The sequence below is a fragment of the Pygocentrus nattereri genome, chromosome 3 (genome assembly GCF_015220715.1).
Source record: "Pygocentrus nattereri isolate fPygNat1 chromosome 3, fPygNat1.pri, whole genome shotgun sequence".
Lineage (NCBI taxonomy): Eukaryota > Metazoa > Chordata > Actinopteri > Characiformes > Serrasalmidae > Pygocentrus > Pygocentrus nattereri.
The window spans coordinates 9265949-9282292 of record NC_051213.1 but is presented as its reverse complement, the minus strand read 5'-3'; the positions used below and the strand labels follow the sequence as shown (position 1 = coordinate 9282292).

Genomic DNA, 16344 nt, shown 5'->3' with positions numbered 1-16344 from the left:
TTTTGTTTCAAAAATAAATCTTTTGCAACCTATGAATGATATAATAAACTGAAATGGCACCAGAAGACAAATTTTTAGCCACTGCAAATTCTACAATACTGAAAAACGCACTGAGTCAAGATATCAAACCTAAAATTTCAATGTTGAGAACTTATTCAGCAATAAATATTAGATGTGTGCTATTAAGCACGAGTTGTTAGGCTGAGGTGAAATGAGGTGGATTTATTTTGAACTCTTTATGGTCGTGTAGTTGTCAGTGCGGGTATTTATTAGCCAGCTCAGTCAGTGGATGCTGGTTAGCGGTTTAGCAGTGACTCTTATCCACCTTTTCTCCTGGTTTATTCAGCTCAATTCCACATATTTGACTAGACAGGGAGCAGTGAGAGAGTGAACTATCGGGACCTAGAGCCGGTGAACGATGTTGGAGTGACATTAACAAAAAATCCGTGTTAGAAAAACTGAAATTTCAGCGGGATAAACGGCGATTGTTATTAGCATAAATTTAGCGTTGGCTAATCTGCGCGCTGTTGGGGAGGAAGGGCAGCCGAGGGGAGGGGAGGGGAGGAGGAAAGCAGGGAGGCCGGGGTGGAGGGGTGGAGTGGTGGGGGTGTTTCGTCTCACACACAGCTGTACTTGTTCTATCACTCTCACTCTTGCCACCTCGGTTTATAGCAGGGGACACCTCCCCATAGTCGCGCAGTGAGCGGTGTGGAGAGACATCAGCCGGTCAGCGAGGCTCCCCTCTGCGCTGCCTCTGTCCTGCCTCTGCCTTTCTATATTCTTTGGCGTTACTTTGCTTTAAGGACTATTTTCCTTCATTATTTGATTATCGCGAGAGTCAGTGGAGTCAGTGCGCCCTGAACAGCGCAGCTGAGCCAAAGAGGGGAGAGGAGAAAGGAAGGGACACTCAGGGCTTGTTCTCTTGTTCTTGCTCCTCTGCCACTTTCGCCCTTCCACAGAGGACTGTGTGGACCCTGGAGAGGCGATGATGGAGGGTCTCCAGCTGCTGTATCTTCTAGCTTTCCTTCTGATACATGGTGGCCACCAAGCCTGGAGCGCAGGCAGCGATGAGCAGCAAATTCCAGCAGGTAGGGACAAAGTGTGCTTGACTTACTCCCCTTTCTTTAGGAACTGTCCACCAGTGGGCTGGTTTTATCACGGTGGGCAAACAAGGCGAGTGGACGTGTCACTAATCCAGCACTGCACTCTTCTGGCAGTGCTACTGTATTTGGAAGTGCTTTGTATTTGGCAGGAGCTTTGTGCTCAGAGAGTTGGGGAGTCTTGTACAGTAAGTTTGCACAGTAAAAGAAAGAAGGCGAAATGACTGGGGGGGTCTGAGTGGTCCATCTCTGAGTTTCTCCATGATCGAGAAAGTTTGTGATCCACTTCAGTTCTTTCACAGCATCTGGATACTTGGCTCTCCAGAAGAAGTTTGGGAAGAAGTTTGAAGATCAGTCTGTGGTACAGCCACTTTTTCTGGAGAGATGCTTAAAGCAAAATGTAGGGTTATGAGAGCCCAGGGGCTTTATTATAGTGGTCTTTTCTTCAGATAAGGAACGAAATCTGCCCTTTCTGCCAACCCAGCTCTAGCACAGTGTAAAACGGCGATTTTGTTAGGTGGGAATACCATCCCCTCCCTCATTTGCTCTGTAAAGTCAGAATTACAGTACAGACCGTTCTGTGCCATCTCTGAAAAAAGGGGTTAAAGCCGAGTCTGTGGACAGAAGCCAGGCACAGCCCACTGAGCTGCACTGGAGGTATTCTGTGATATTTGTAGGGCAGATAAAGCCCAAATATTAGAGAGAGCTTCAAATGCACTACCTTCTGAAAAGCCCTTGTTTGGTAAGCATGCCAGTGTGACTGGGTTAGCCCACTTTCCCTTTAACTAAACACAGCTTTAAGGGCAGTAGAGAGCTGTATGAAACTTAAAGCCAAAAACCCACAAGTGCAGCATTATGTTGAGTCTGCTCTGCTTGATTGCTGTGTTTTACATCTGAAGACACACATCACTGTGTGCTGCGGTTTTCTGCACAGATAAGAGTGTGTGTAGCTTTTGGTGTCCTACCCATGGCTTTTAGCCACCCGACGCCGAAAGAGCTGGAAGATAACTGTGCTGACAGCCCGTTTCACTGTATGATAGGAAAAAAGTGGATTCCGAATAGCATTTATTTTCATTCCGTTGTCGTTTACTCTCCTTTAATCAGCAGTTCACACCTACACCAAATGGTCAGTGTTCCTGTCTCCGGTAGAGCCGTAGATGGGGAGGATCACTCCTCCTCATGGCATTTCGTCATCGCATACCTGGTTTGGGAAATCAGAGCTTTGTTAAATTAAATCAGGTGTGCTGGTGATGGAATTGAGCAATTCCATGTAGTGGCTGGAGTGCAGTGAGGAATATCGCTGCTGTCCGAAGAAAACCCTCCGATCTCCGTTTTTGTCATTTTTCAGTTTTTGACTTTATTTGAAAAAGCCTGTTGGTCAATTTCATGAAGTATGGACCGAAAGAAACGGCCCAAAATGAATTGGGGGAGGGGGTCCTGGTTCCATTGGCCTACATTAAAAGTAAAGTAGGTTTTTTCCTGTGAAGTTACCATTTTGGAGATACAAGGTTTTGTTTTGTTCTGCTCTCTCTCTCTCTCTCTCTCTCTCATGCGCGCACACACACACACACACACACACACACATATGAGAGAGAGAGAGAGATATATGACCTAAGTTGAAAATGCCTGTTGCCATTTGTGTTGTTTAGATGAATCAAGGGACTTGTGTGAACACGCAGCACTGCCCCATTATTTGAAAAATCCTGTTGGTCAACTTCATGAAGTATGGACCGAAAGAAATGGCCCAAAATGAATTGGGGGAAAAAGTCTGGTTCCATTGGCCTACATTAAAAGTAAAGTAGGTTTTTTCCTGTGAAGTTACCATTTTGGAGATACAAGGTTTTGTTTTGTTCTGCTCTCTCTCTCTCTCTCTCTCTCTCTCTCTCTCTCTCTCTCTCTCTCTCATGCGCACACACACACACATGCGCACACACACACACACACACAAGTTGAAAATGCCTGTTGCCATTTACGTTGTGTGTTGTTTAGATGAATCAAGGGACTTGTGTGAACATGCAGCACGTCACATTATCAATGTGCCTTCAACATCCTGCAGGGCAGGCTGCAGTCGCAGTTTGTAGCAGTCTGCGAAAACTGTTATTTTGTCCTTATGGTGCTCATTGCAGTCCTCACTGCATTACATCATCTGCGCATATGCACTGCTGGGAGTGCTGTTAGTACAGCTTGCGGACCGGCCTGTGTGGGAGCTGGATTTATAGATCATCACACTCAGCGTGTTTTCAGCCTGACACCACCAGCCTCCACACCTTGTCTTTTTCCTTAAAAGTCTGTGGAAGGACGTTCAAGTTTCAAGCTTATTTGTCATTTGCACTGCATGTCAGGACATTTATGCATTGAAATGCTTGTGGTGAGGCTCAACTAATCACTCTACAGAAAGTAAATTAGTAAAAGTAAAATAAAAAAACAAATTGAAATATACTAAACATACACAAAATATAGACAGTATACATTTTAAAGTGGCTTAACTGACAGTGTTATTGTTCTTTAAAGTGGCTTAGTGTTAAGGTGTTATTGTCCATAGCAGAGGTGATATAATAATAATAATACTGACAGAGTGACTGAGTGAAATGGTAGTTGGGGAAGGTCCCACAGCTTCACAGCGCTATAGGTTATTGCTGCTCCCTAGAGTTGCAAGTTGCGGTAAATCAGAAGTCTGTATATCAGAGCATAGCTAGAACATAACATTCTCCATGCAGCTAAACTGCAGGAGCTGGCAAGCCAACCCTGCAATTGGCTTTTGTGGAACATGGTGCCGGACCGCCACGTCCTTGATTGAAATGGCCTGCTTTTGTGTAAACAGCCGCAGCCCAGCAAAGCCCTGTTTGTTGTTCCGTAGCATTTTCTGCAGTCTGCATGATTGTGAGTGGCACCATAATGAGTTGGTCATTCTCATGGTGGTCCTGAGCCAAAACTCGCAAAACCACAGATGGCAACAGTGTTACCATGTAGCGTCAGACCTCCATTAAACATGCTGCAGTAAAACTTTTCACCTTTGTCCTCACCCTTGCCCCCCGTGTCCTCTCTGTCCTGTTCTGAGATGGGACTCAGGAGAGCAATAGCAGCTGCTCAGACTGGGAAGAAAGGATCATACACTGCTCTATGACTTTCTTGCAGTTACTTTTATTTCATATGGATTATGAGCTCAGAAGGCCACTTTAGCATGGCTGCATGAAGGTAAATGAAATATAATATCAGTTGAGGCTGATCAAATCAACTTTCCAGAGTATTTATTAGTCATAGCGTTTCAGAATACAGCTAGGCCCAATCCCATTTCTTCTTTTTACCCCTACCTCTTGCTTGTGAGTGTCACCCTAACCCCTTGAAATCTTGTTGAAATCTTGCCCTACAAAATGGGACCCTCAAATAAAAAAACAAAACAAAAAAAAAACATTACTTCATTAACAGCTCTGCTCTGTGGACGACCCGGCCCGTCTTCAGCGACAGCAGAGAAGGGAAAAGTTCGGGAACCTGACTGCTGGCCTTTAGTTACATTTAGGGCATCATATGCTTTCAAAGAGGGGGTATGATATTTATTTACTATCACCCACTACTAATTCTTTGGTGATATGAAGCTGAAGTCAGCTATTCGCCAAGTCAGCTATCACAGCAGCAGTCACATTCTAGTACTTCAGTCATCAGTACTGCTGGACTACTTGGAATGTCAGCTATCTAGCTACCAAGACATATTAGCGGTATTTTGTGCTTGTTACGAAGAAAACGACCATAATACATTGAAATAACATGAAACTAAGCTAAAGCAATGGTTATTGGAAATTTTTAACAAAGAAAATTCTCACATTTATGGGTTTCTTTTGGTCTTTCCGTTTTTTTGTTTTTTTTTTCTCATAAGACTTTGGAGTGAGTCTCTGAAAAACCTCCGTTTGGAGGCCATGTAGCCCTAACACTTCGCCCTGCCGCTCTGTCTCAACAAGAATTGGGACATTTCTAACCCTAGATATGAAAGCGCAAAATGGGCTAAGGGCTAAGTGGTAGGGGCAAGTGGTGAAATGGGCCATATAGGACTGTAGGTTAAAGCTTTTCTCAGATAATATAAAATTTAGATGCAAGTATATAGAAAAGTAGTGGCCAGGCTCTAATACAACCCCAATTCCAATGAATTTGGGACGTTGTGTAAAACATAAATAAAAACAGAAAACGATGATTTGCAAATCCTTTTCAACCTATATTCAGTCGAATACACTACAAAAAACAAGATATTTAATGTTCAAATGGATAAACTTTATTGTTTTTTGCAAATATTCACTCATTTTGAATTTGATGCCGGCAAAACGTTCTAAAGAAGTTGGGACAGGGGCAACAAAAGACTGGGAAAGTTGAGGAATGTGCAAAAAACACCTGTTTGGAACATTCCACAGGTGAACAGGTTAATTGGAAACAGGTGAGTGTCATGATTGGGTATAAAGGGAGCATCCCTGAAAGGCTCAGTCATTCACAAGCAAGGACGGGGTGAGGTTCACCACTTTGTGAACAACTGCGTGAGCAAATAGTCCAACTGTTTAAGAACAACGTCTCTCAACGTGCAATCACAAGGAATTTAGGGTTTTCATCATCTACAGTCCATAATATCATCAAAAGATTCAGAGAATCTGGAGAAATCTCTGCAAGTAAGCAGCAAGGCAGAAAACCAACATTGAATGCCCGTGACCTTCGATCCCTCACACGGCACTGCATTAAAAACCAACATCATTCCCGTGTCCTCAGTTCCCAAACGCCTATTGAGTGTTGTTAAAAGGAAAGGTGATGTAACACAGTGGTAAACACGCCCCTGTCCCAACTTCTTTGGAACGTGTCGCAGGCATCAAATTCAACATGAGTGAATATTTGCAAAAAACAATTAAGTTTATCCATTTGAACATTACACTACAAAGACAAGATATTTATTCAATTGATTATAGGTTGAAAAGGATTTGCAAATCATCATATTCTGTTTTTATTTATGTTTTACCCAACGTCCCAAATTCATTGGAATTGGGGTTGTGTGTGTGTGTGTATGTGTGTGTGTGTGTGTATATATATATATATATATATATATATATATATATATATATATATATGGGGTTCTGCTCCATTAGACTCCTGGTAGGTCATTGTGGAAGCTGTCTCAGGTATTAACAAGATTAAGTCAGCAAAAAATCACTTCCCCTTTATCAAAAATGTGGCCGTGACCTGCAGTGTCCAAGGAATTTGTTGGAACCACTCATCTAGATTGTCCCTTAACCATGTTATTCTTCATGAGTGCAAACTTGAGAAAAAGTTTGATTTATAGCTTCTCACCCGGTCGACATGTGGTTTGTGTGCTCCTGTAGAAAAAGACTGGTGGCCTGTTGCTCTATCACCTGTTAATGTGAAAGCAGGGAAATTGCAGAGCAAATCATCACACCTTGGCCTTAAACACCAAACATATGCTGACCGATTGTCCATGTTTGGGGTAGGGGGCTGGGGGAATTGGGTCAGTGTGATTTTCACCATACTATCACTTTAAGAAGATGATAGGATCTCAGTGCGGAAAGAGAGAGAAATGAGGCTGGGATGTTGAGCTCTGAGCTGTGTGTTCCATCAGGCTTCTTGTAGATCATGTTGGAAGCTGTTTGAGGTATTAACGAATTCTGTAACCTAAGAAAAGCTCTATTAGTTTGCATTGAAGTCCCTGTTGTTAATGAATAAGAAGCCGTAGTGTGCAATAAGCCTGGGATTTTTTGAGCAAAAAAAAATAAAAAGGCTTTGTTCTGACCTGCTTGCCTTTTTTATTATAGAGAATTTGCCCATGACCCAATTTATAGGAGGAAGTGACCACAATAATTGCCATCATTACCCCACCGCTGACTAAATTACACGACGTCAGCCAATCTCACTCTTTTTTAGACTTCTTTTTCTTGATTCCAGTGATTATTTTTCCGTCCTGGAAGAAATAAATAAACTGCTCCAGCCTGTTGGGCTGAGGCTTGTATGTTATAGCTCTGGCAGATGGAGGTGATGTCACACTGTTCTCACTGAGGGTTTTTATGGCTGTATTGGAGATGTTTAATCAAATGCGCATTCCTTTACAGGCTACAAGGTTCCTCTGTTGTGGGCAGGAACGCACGTGTTTTACCGATCATGTCAGGTCCTAGAGGCTCCTTCTATTTTAACTGTAGACAGCTGAAATAATGTCTGAACGATGATCTCCCTTGTGACCCGTTTCGTCGGGTTTATTCTGCACCCAGCCCTCAAATTGGGTTACTGAAGGCCAGAGTGGAAACACATGGGCCACTCACCTTGCTGCAGGATGGAAGGCGTTGGAGGTGTAAAGGAATGTCTGTCTCTGCTGGTCTCCAGACTCGCAGGTAAAGTTTCATTGCTGTTATGCGTGAGGCAGAACTACTTGTGGTCACATTAAAATTCTTCCAATTTAACGCTGTCATTTTTTTCCCCTTTCACTCCCTCACTAGTCTAATAATATGTTGTCCTGAAGTCTGGAGGACATGGATTCTAGTGTGAATGAAAGAGTGACTGTGTATTTGTGTGTGTAGGTTCTACAGAGGAGGGGGACATATCCTGCCCAACTTTTCCAAATTAAGTTTTTGTCCCCCTACATTCAAATTTAGCTGAAAGTGCGGGGTAAATTGGTAAATAGGGTAGGTTTAGTGCCCAGCTGCCGTAATCCAGATGATAGACATTGGCTGAATGATAAAAATCCATCTGAACTGGAACTACACCACTGATATGTGGATCAATGGGCTATGCTTACATCCATGGTTCCACTACTACTGAGTTCTAAGAAGAACCCCAGTCATTTGAGGTGTGCATGCATAACAAAAGCACCTCCTGCTTCCCAGCCACTTTAGTATGATAGGTTGGCCCCAGATGCCTAGTTCTGTTTAATGGCTTGTTTTCACAAGAGCATGACCAGTATATCCATAGAAAGATAATATGAGCTTGGCAGGTTTTTAAAAATCTCTTTGTAAATGTCCCTGTTTTAGCCACATCATCAGCTGATGCAAAGCTTTGCCAGTAAGCCCAGTGTGAATAACCCTTTGTTCAACTTGTATCACAACAAAACAGACTGTTAAAAAAATAAACCAAAGAGATAATTAACAGACATCAAAACTGGGGTAGCTTCACTCCCAGTACTACATTTTTACATGATTTACTATTGCTTTTTTATTTAGACTGTGGCCTTAAAAATGTGTGACAGTCATATCAGTCAGATTAACTAAAACTATCAGAGCATAAGATAAAAAATATAACATATCATTGTCATTTTTAGACCCTTAAGATCAGTATTGACCACAAGTTTCATATTATTTTGACCAGTTTTCACAAATGGTGGTGAATTGTTGATACGGTTCGAAATTTCAATACATTGATTATTTTTCCAGTTTGTCTGTGCTGTATTGAAACCATTACCCCCTTTTCACAGACACTGCAGAGTGGGGTGAATTAATAAGCCATACAAAACTGGTTCTTGCCTCAGTTGTGATCTAACTTATTTTGCTACTAAGTTTCTAACCCATAGGAATGATTTGGTAATGCTAAGTAATTATTAGAATTGTAATACGTGTAATAATAGTTGCTCATTTATTATATTGTTCAGTTGTTTGTGTGTATGTGCATGTAGGATGTGTGTGTGGGGAGGAGGGGTGTTGGCATGGTTATATCCAAGATGCACATGCCAAATGAGGAGAGAAAGGATTGCCGGAGCAAGACAGTGACACAGTTTCCGAATCTGTCTGCATGGGCACTGGGCTAGACTCTGGCTGCATATGGATAAGGGTTTTAATGAGGTCAGTTATGAGACTCAGTAATGTGACTGCTTTCCCTGCACAGGCTGTGGAGGAATACGGCCATTAGCTGTGGGCCAAAGCTTGTCGTGCCACAAACATTTAGCTTTTCAGTTAAGTGGATTATAAAATTAGTAGCGTTTTTTTTTGCCAAGTATGCTTCAGATGCCTTTGTTTAATCTGCTGTTTTTCTCTAGACTAAGCAAGATTCCGCTGTTTATTCCTTGAAACATGAATCGCAAAATCTCTGCTAAGAAATTATGTGCAAAGTACTGTGCAAAATTTATTGACCACTCTTCATTTATTTAATATCTTGTGAAATGGATGTTAATCATTTTAAGAGGTTAGATACAAGAAAATCCATTTACAAAAGAAAGGAGAAAGTCAAAATAGTGGGGAAAAACTGGTCGACCACCAAAATGATCACCAACAGATGAAGTTATTATCTTTGAGAGAGTGGAGAAAATCAAGCTGCTCCACATCTGAAAACATCCACAAGTGTTTCTGTCCATCCTGCCACTGTGAGAAGACCACTCAGCGCTGTGGGTCTGAAGGATGTGTAGCCGTTCAAGATGAACCTCACTGAGAAAAGGAGACGGACACATCAAAGAAAAGCTGAACAATAGACCGACCACCCCAGAGTCCAGACCTCAACACCACTGAATGTGTTTACACCAATCAGGCATAACATGACAGAGCTCCACTCAGACCAGCGCAACACAGCACCACCGCATCTGTGTCACTGCAGGGCTGAGAATGATCCACCACCCAAATAGTACCTGCTCTGTGAGGGTCCATGGGGGTCCTGACCACTGAAGAACAGAGTAACAAAGTACCAGAGAAACTGATGGACTACAGTCTGTAACTGTAGAACTACAAAGTGCAGCTATACAGTAAGTGGAGCTGATAAAATGGACAATGAGCGTAGAAGCAAGGAGGTGGTAATAATGTTATGTCTGATCGATGTATACGTTTTCTTTACAAACTTCTAAGACTGAACTTTGGAAGTGTGGCCGCAGATTTCTTTGAGTAACTGAAAGTGAGTCTCCTGAAAAGAATGGAAGCTGGATTAAAGGTAAAAGCTGAACAGGCAAAAATTCAGAAATTTGTTGTGCATAGTATTTAGTTGTTGAGGCTTCTGTGTAATTGCTTGTTAATTAAATAAATGGAGGCATCTGACTTTCAAACATGCACATTTCTAATACAGTCCAGTTTAGTACATTTACATTACATTACGGCATTTGGCTGACGCTCTTATCCAGAGCGACTTACAATTTGATCATTTTTCCATAGGTAGGCCAAGGCGGTGTTAGGAGTCTTGCCCAAGGACTCTTATTGGTATAGTGTAGGGTGTTTGCCCAGGTGGGGATTGAACCCCAGTCTACAGTGTAGAAGGCAGAGGTGTTAACCACTACACTACACCAACCAACCATTTCGCTAGGTAGAATAAAGAAAACTGCAGCCTCTAAAGCTCATAAATTTCAACCCATGTTGCCTCACAGGTGCAACTTTCTGACACCTGCCCTGACCCCAAGGCCAACTGTACTGAACCCTGATGTAAACATTTTGTATCCTGTTGAACTTCTAAAGGGATTTTAAGCTCCATGCAGGCTTTACGAGAGACTCTTGCCTTTTCAGCAGCAGCCTGTTTACTAATGTTTTTGTGCATTTCCTCTTCAGAAGAGTTCAGATTTATGATTTCACAGATGAGCCTCATAAAACTTAAGTGCCGTAATTATGGACACATGTTCTTGCTGTCTCTGCACAAAGCAGCCACAGAACGTCATGTCACACCAGCACCTGCTGCATGTCAGACTTAGGCGGATCTACTGAAGAGGAGTCTGAGGGACTGAGGCCATGTTATTGTTGGCTCCACACTCTCTTTTCAAACATTCAGAGGTGCTGGGAAACCTAAGCATGGAGAGAAGGTCAAAGCAAAACAGGGATATAACCAAAAGTAAAAGACAACACATTTGAAGTCTCTCGCTGTGTCTCTATAGCCCTCATTTTTCAAATGTTATATCTCTTAGTTGTGCGCCACTGATGTCGCAATGGTTCGAGAAGAATTTCTTCAGAGAGATAATTATCTGGTCTTGATGAAGAAGATATTAAACTCGGTCACATCTGAACTGAGAAAGTCGAGACGTTGTCTTTGGACATTGTGTTTGGAAGTGAGCCGGATAACGGCCGTGCTGTGTAGTATGTGGGTGCTTCTTTCTCTATAGAGTGTTCTCACACCCAGGCTACAGCAATGCTAACATTTACACAGATGGCTGTGGCATGAGTACGGGGTCTGGGGCGGGGGGTGGGGGGGGTCAGGGTACTTTTGGCCTTTAATCAGGGCAGAGAGACAGTTACTCTCGCTAGGCTTGTATTCATTGCATTATTCTGGACCAGGGGTGCCTAATCTTTTTGTCTTGGGGGCTTAAAAAAGAAAACAAATGGAATTACGAAACAGGCAATGTTTAGATCCGTGCTTGAAGCTCCATCTCTTTCCAATCTAACACTTTTAAATTTACATCTCTACATTCCTCCTCCCTGTTCTTCAGTCTTCTCTTGGTCTCCCTCAGCCCTACTTATGTTATCAACCTTCTAGTTTAAAGCAGAAGCTGCCTAGAACTTCAGTTCAAGTTCTCAGAGTTCTTTTACATCCTCCAGTCATTTAGTCTCTTTTCAATCTGCAAATATTGTGCTGAATTCATGCTGAACGCAAAGTAGTTTTTTTTTTTTTTTTTTTTTTATCACATTACGTTTTGCCACAAAAAATACTCTGAAAATAGAAAAGAAGAATTGAACATATCTATATTAGTTTTGGCTGATAATTTCTATGTTTGATTGCAGCAGTTATTAAAATAAGCGCTGATATTATGCAAATGGACATTCTTTCATTCTCTTTCATGTGGCACATGAACTTTTAAATGCTTTGCTTTTATTTAAGCAATGCTTTATTATAATTATTCTAATGATGGTCAGTTCAAAAAAGGACACAATAGCAAAGGACGCAGTTAATCGCTGTTGTTGGAACAAAGCCTTGTAACTGTTTTAGTTGATTTTCAGTGTTTGACCTAATTTCAAAGTACCTGTTGCCCTTTACATTGTGTGTAAATTTCATGATGAATGGATGAAAAGCATTTGCACAAAATGACTTGGAAAAAAGTCCAGGTTCCATTGCCTTACATTCAATGTAAAGTAGTTTTTTTTTTCCTTTTCCTGTAAAGTTACCATTTAGGAGAAACAAGGTTTTGTTCCGACAACAGCGATATGATAGGCTTTGCACACAGAACATTACCAACTAAATAACAACACATGTACACGCTTTGAACAGCAAAAATGATAATGTAAATTTTCAGTCTGGCAAAGGAATGCTGGGGAACATGCAAATGAAGCAAAAACTGTAGTACTTAAGATTTAATGACTGGTATAGAGAAAAATAGACCGTTTTTGGATAAGAAGGGTGCTACAGTAGCAACCAGACACACATGGAGAACTGGGTGTTTACAGTGTTGCATGCCATCTGTGCAGAACCTAGTCATGATCATCTGGAGTAACACTAACACTTTCACAGAATCACTGGAAAAAACGATGACATTGCACATCAACAGGTCTTCGGCGTGCCTTTACAGAAAACTGCTCAACATGTTTACTTAGTATTTGCCTTGACTGGACATTTATTTCCATTGCGGCTACATTCTTTCGACACTTAGTGAAAAGATAACGGTTGTGATAGCATCTCCACATATTTCCACAGTTAATCCATTCTTGCATCAGTTTCGCAATTCATTTCGGATTCTGGGAACAAGCCACGTCCACCAAGAATCCTCCCTTCCTGTGTAAGACACTTTTTCTTGTCTGTTAAAGTGGAGGATCTTCCTGTTGGACTGCCTCATTCAGCAACCCCAACACGGCTGTTGACTGCTACATGTTTTTGTCGAGTCTTTATAGTGAGACTGTAGTCCATTAAATGCCCGTCTGTAGACTCCATTAGAATGCATAATTTCTCTATAGGATATGAGCCGTCATAAATGGACTGTGCCTCTGCTTTTCCCTTAATGGCTTTGCATGAAGAAGTCACATGGGAAAATCATGTGTCAACCAACCAACATGAAAAGCATGACATAAATCACAAAACCCACTTAAAATGGCTCCAGTTCCATAAGTCGGCTTGCTTTGTACCATGGATAGGACTCATATTCGTGTTGGTGGAGAACATCTGGCAAACCAGACCCGGGGCTCAAATCGTTCCACAAAAGAGACAAATTATGCAGCACAGGCTCTGTATTCTGTGGTTTGGCTAAAATCAGATGTGGCTTACTGTCACTTAAACTCTAGCAGATATGCAGGGAAATGTTGCAGTGAAAGTTAATAAACACCAGAGTAAGAACTGAGTTTGATTGCTGCTAAACAACAATGTCGGACAACAGTTGGAAAGTGAAGCAGACAGATAATGAGGGGTATTAAAAGGCAATGGTCTGCGTAGATTTTGGAATGTTTGAATCAAAAAGACACAATACTGGTGTAAAAGTCAGACCACCATCTTTAGATGAGCAGTACAACTTTCGTCTTTGAGAGAGTGGAGAAAATCACGCTGCTTCAGATCTGAAAACATCCACAGATGTTTCTGTTCATCCTTCCACTGTGAGAAGACCACTCAGCGCTGTGGGTCTGAAAGGACGTGTCGCTGTAGAGAAACTGTTACTATAAAGGAAATAGAGAAACACAAGAGGCTAATGTACACAAACACCAAAACTGGAAACGTGGAGGAAGGTTTTATGAAGTGATGAGTCTATATTTGTATTTGAGACTATTTGGATCGTGAGAAGCAGAAAATGCAACCAGCTTTTAAGACCTTTAGTGTGGAAAAATATCCCTGCGGATTACTCTGAATGCAGGTCTACCAAAAGGAATGGAAGCCATAAGAAACGCACAAAAATAATATATTTAGTAGTTGAGGCTTCCGTGCACTTTTCTGTTGAGCGTATGTTTACCGTTTTCTTCCTGATGCTGAAAAATGATTAGTGCTGAAGGCGCGGAGGCTTTTCGTTGGTTTGCTCACCACTTGTTTTCTTGTGAAATCTACAGCTGTTTCCAGGAAGCTGAAAGAACTTGTGGGTCGATTCCGAAAAATCCAATTCTTAGATCAGTCTTTAAATCAGGCCTCTAGCCAAGGGTTCAGCTGGAAGGTGGTGGGACTCTTCTTGGGAATAAAGGGAGGATACATGCACCAACTAGCTGGCTAGTTCCAAACTAATTGGGACACTAAGGTAGGCTGAGTTCCAGATAAGATCAGTGCATGTTAAAGGTCTGTAAACCATGACCTTTTTTTTTGAAGAACTGAATGCAGGTCTACCGAAAAGAATGGAAGCCATAAGCGTGAACCCACAACATGAATACAAATGGTATAATATTTAGAAGTTAAAGCTTCTGTGTGTTTTTCTGTTGAATATGTTTTCTTGCACTTTTTCACTAGAAATTAGACGAATGAACTGGGGTCTGACTTTTCACACTACTGTGTATAGTGTGTACTGATTACTTGGCCAACATATAATGTTCAAATGTAAAAATCCCCCCAATTTTTTATTTTTTTCCCCCATTTATATTTCATCACTATGTAAAAAGTACATCCAGTAACATTTGCGTATTCAGGAAATATATTTAAGAAAAATTCTGAGTCATGCCAAAGTAAGTGAACTGATTTAAAGTTTGAAATTTTATGATACACTGAATTGCTTTCGAGAGAATGGACTCATTGTGAGGTTGGAGATTTATACGTTTTCTACAGAGCACATTATCTCAGTCGTTATCTGCCGGGATCTCATCTTCTCCTGGGCATTCATACTGTCCACAGGCAGTGACCCCTCATTTGAATGGCTCTGTGTCTCTCAGTCCCCTCATACTTTGCGGAGATGGTGCAATCCCACTTCCAAGAAAGCATCTCCAGCTGCGTCGGCCTGGTGCATGTTTTTACCCGTCTCCAAGGCAACCAGAACCTTGGCAGAGATTCTCAGACGGGCTCGGTCACTGCTGTGATCTGGGGAAAAAAACATTTAACAAAGGTGGCATTAAGATGAGAGAGTGTGCTCAGGGGTTGCTTCTCGTAGTGTGTTTGCTGTTTACTGGTGTGTTCTGCTGATTTATTGCTGTTGTCTGTAGGGATCAGCAGTGGATTAGGTCATGCCGGGGTCAGAGCAATTGGTATTGTTTTTCGACCTTAGGGAAGGTGTGCAAAGGCGAGGAGAGAATGGCCCTGTTTCCCCCACCCTACTCCACCCCCACAACTTACCCATGTGCTGCCACTCAGGAATGTCTTGAGGAATGAGCTAGAAATTCCCACAAATTCCTCAGAGATCAGATATAATCAGGTTATTTTACTGTAAGACATTCTTCTGTGTGCACTTATACCAAAAAATGGTTTGATATCTTAGAAAAACCATGTTGAGCTCCTTAAAAACATTTCACCTTAGTGATTTTCAGAAGAACCATGCACTGAAAGGCTTTATGGAACCAAAGGTGGTTGTTCTACGGCATTGATCCAGCCCCTTTTTTTTGGCAATTTCAGATACTTTGGCATTGGCCACTTAAGCTCTGCGGTCACCTGCAAGTCAATGTTTGTCACTGAGAACTGTTACTGTGTAGAATCAAAGCTTTCTGAGAGCTACAATGTTTTCTATCACTGTATAGAAGATGCACAAGACTTCTGTCGCTGGTGTAGCAGATCAGTGAGCACTTCTTGTTGCTCTCTTTTTCGGAGTAGCAATAAAATGCAATTGATATTTGACTCAGTCATTTGCAAATGTTTGTGTGCCCTGGTCAAATTGTTGTGTGTATTTTCTAAGTGAAAATAAATATATATCTTCCACAGAACACACACCTCTGCACACTTTAATGCACAGATACTGGTTTTGTACTGATTTTACAAATTGTAATGAAATGAATAGAAATTGTGCACTGAAATTTGAAAAAGATGGTTGTTCCCTGTAGAGAATATGTCCTATTGTCACTTTGATCAAAGAAATATATCACTGTTGTCTGAGCAAAACCTCGTATCTCCAAAACGAGAACTTTACAGGAGAAGAAAAAAAAATACTTTCAATGTAAGCCAATGGAACCAGACTTTTTTCCAAGTAATTGTTGGTCATTTCTTTTAGTCCATTTGTCATGAAATTTACATACAATGTGAAGGGTAACAGGTATTTTCAAATTATGTCAAAAAGTGAAAAACTCCAAAAATGGAGATTCGAGGTTTTCTTCTGGCGACAGTGATTGACTATTCGAACAGGATGTTCAAGCTTTTTTAATGTTTGTTCAGAAAGGTAGTTTGTGACCCTTAATCTGTATTTTTACTATGAGATTTTCATGTCAAATAAATGTAACAGCATTGAGAAATCTTATAATTAACAGAGGAGAAGTTTAAACCACAGCCACATTTTTGCATCTAGAGAAGA

At 41.4% G+C, this 16344-nt stretch overlaps 1 protein-coding gene across 2 annotated transcripts in view; it reads left to right on the top strand.

Moving 5' to 3' along the window:
- The first annotated feature begins 645 nt into the window (after positions 1-645).
- plod2 (procollagen-lysine, 2-oxoglutarate 5-dioxygenase 2) overlaps positions 646-16344 on the top strand; it is a 68750-nt gene continuing 53051 nt past the window's right edge. For both annotated transcript variants that reach the window (XM_017705215.2, XM_017705205.2), the window contains exon 1: positions 646-1088. In XM_017705215.2, the coding sequence (XP_017560704.1) occupies positions 986-1088 (103 nt within the window). In that variant the 5' untranslated portion in view covers positions 646-985. The remainder of the gene's footprint in view (positions 1089-16344) is intronic.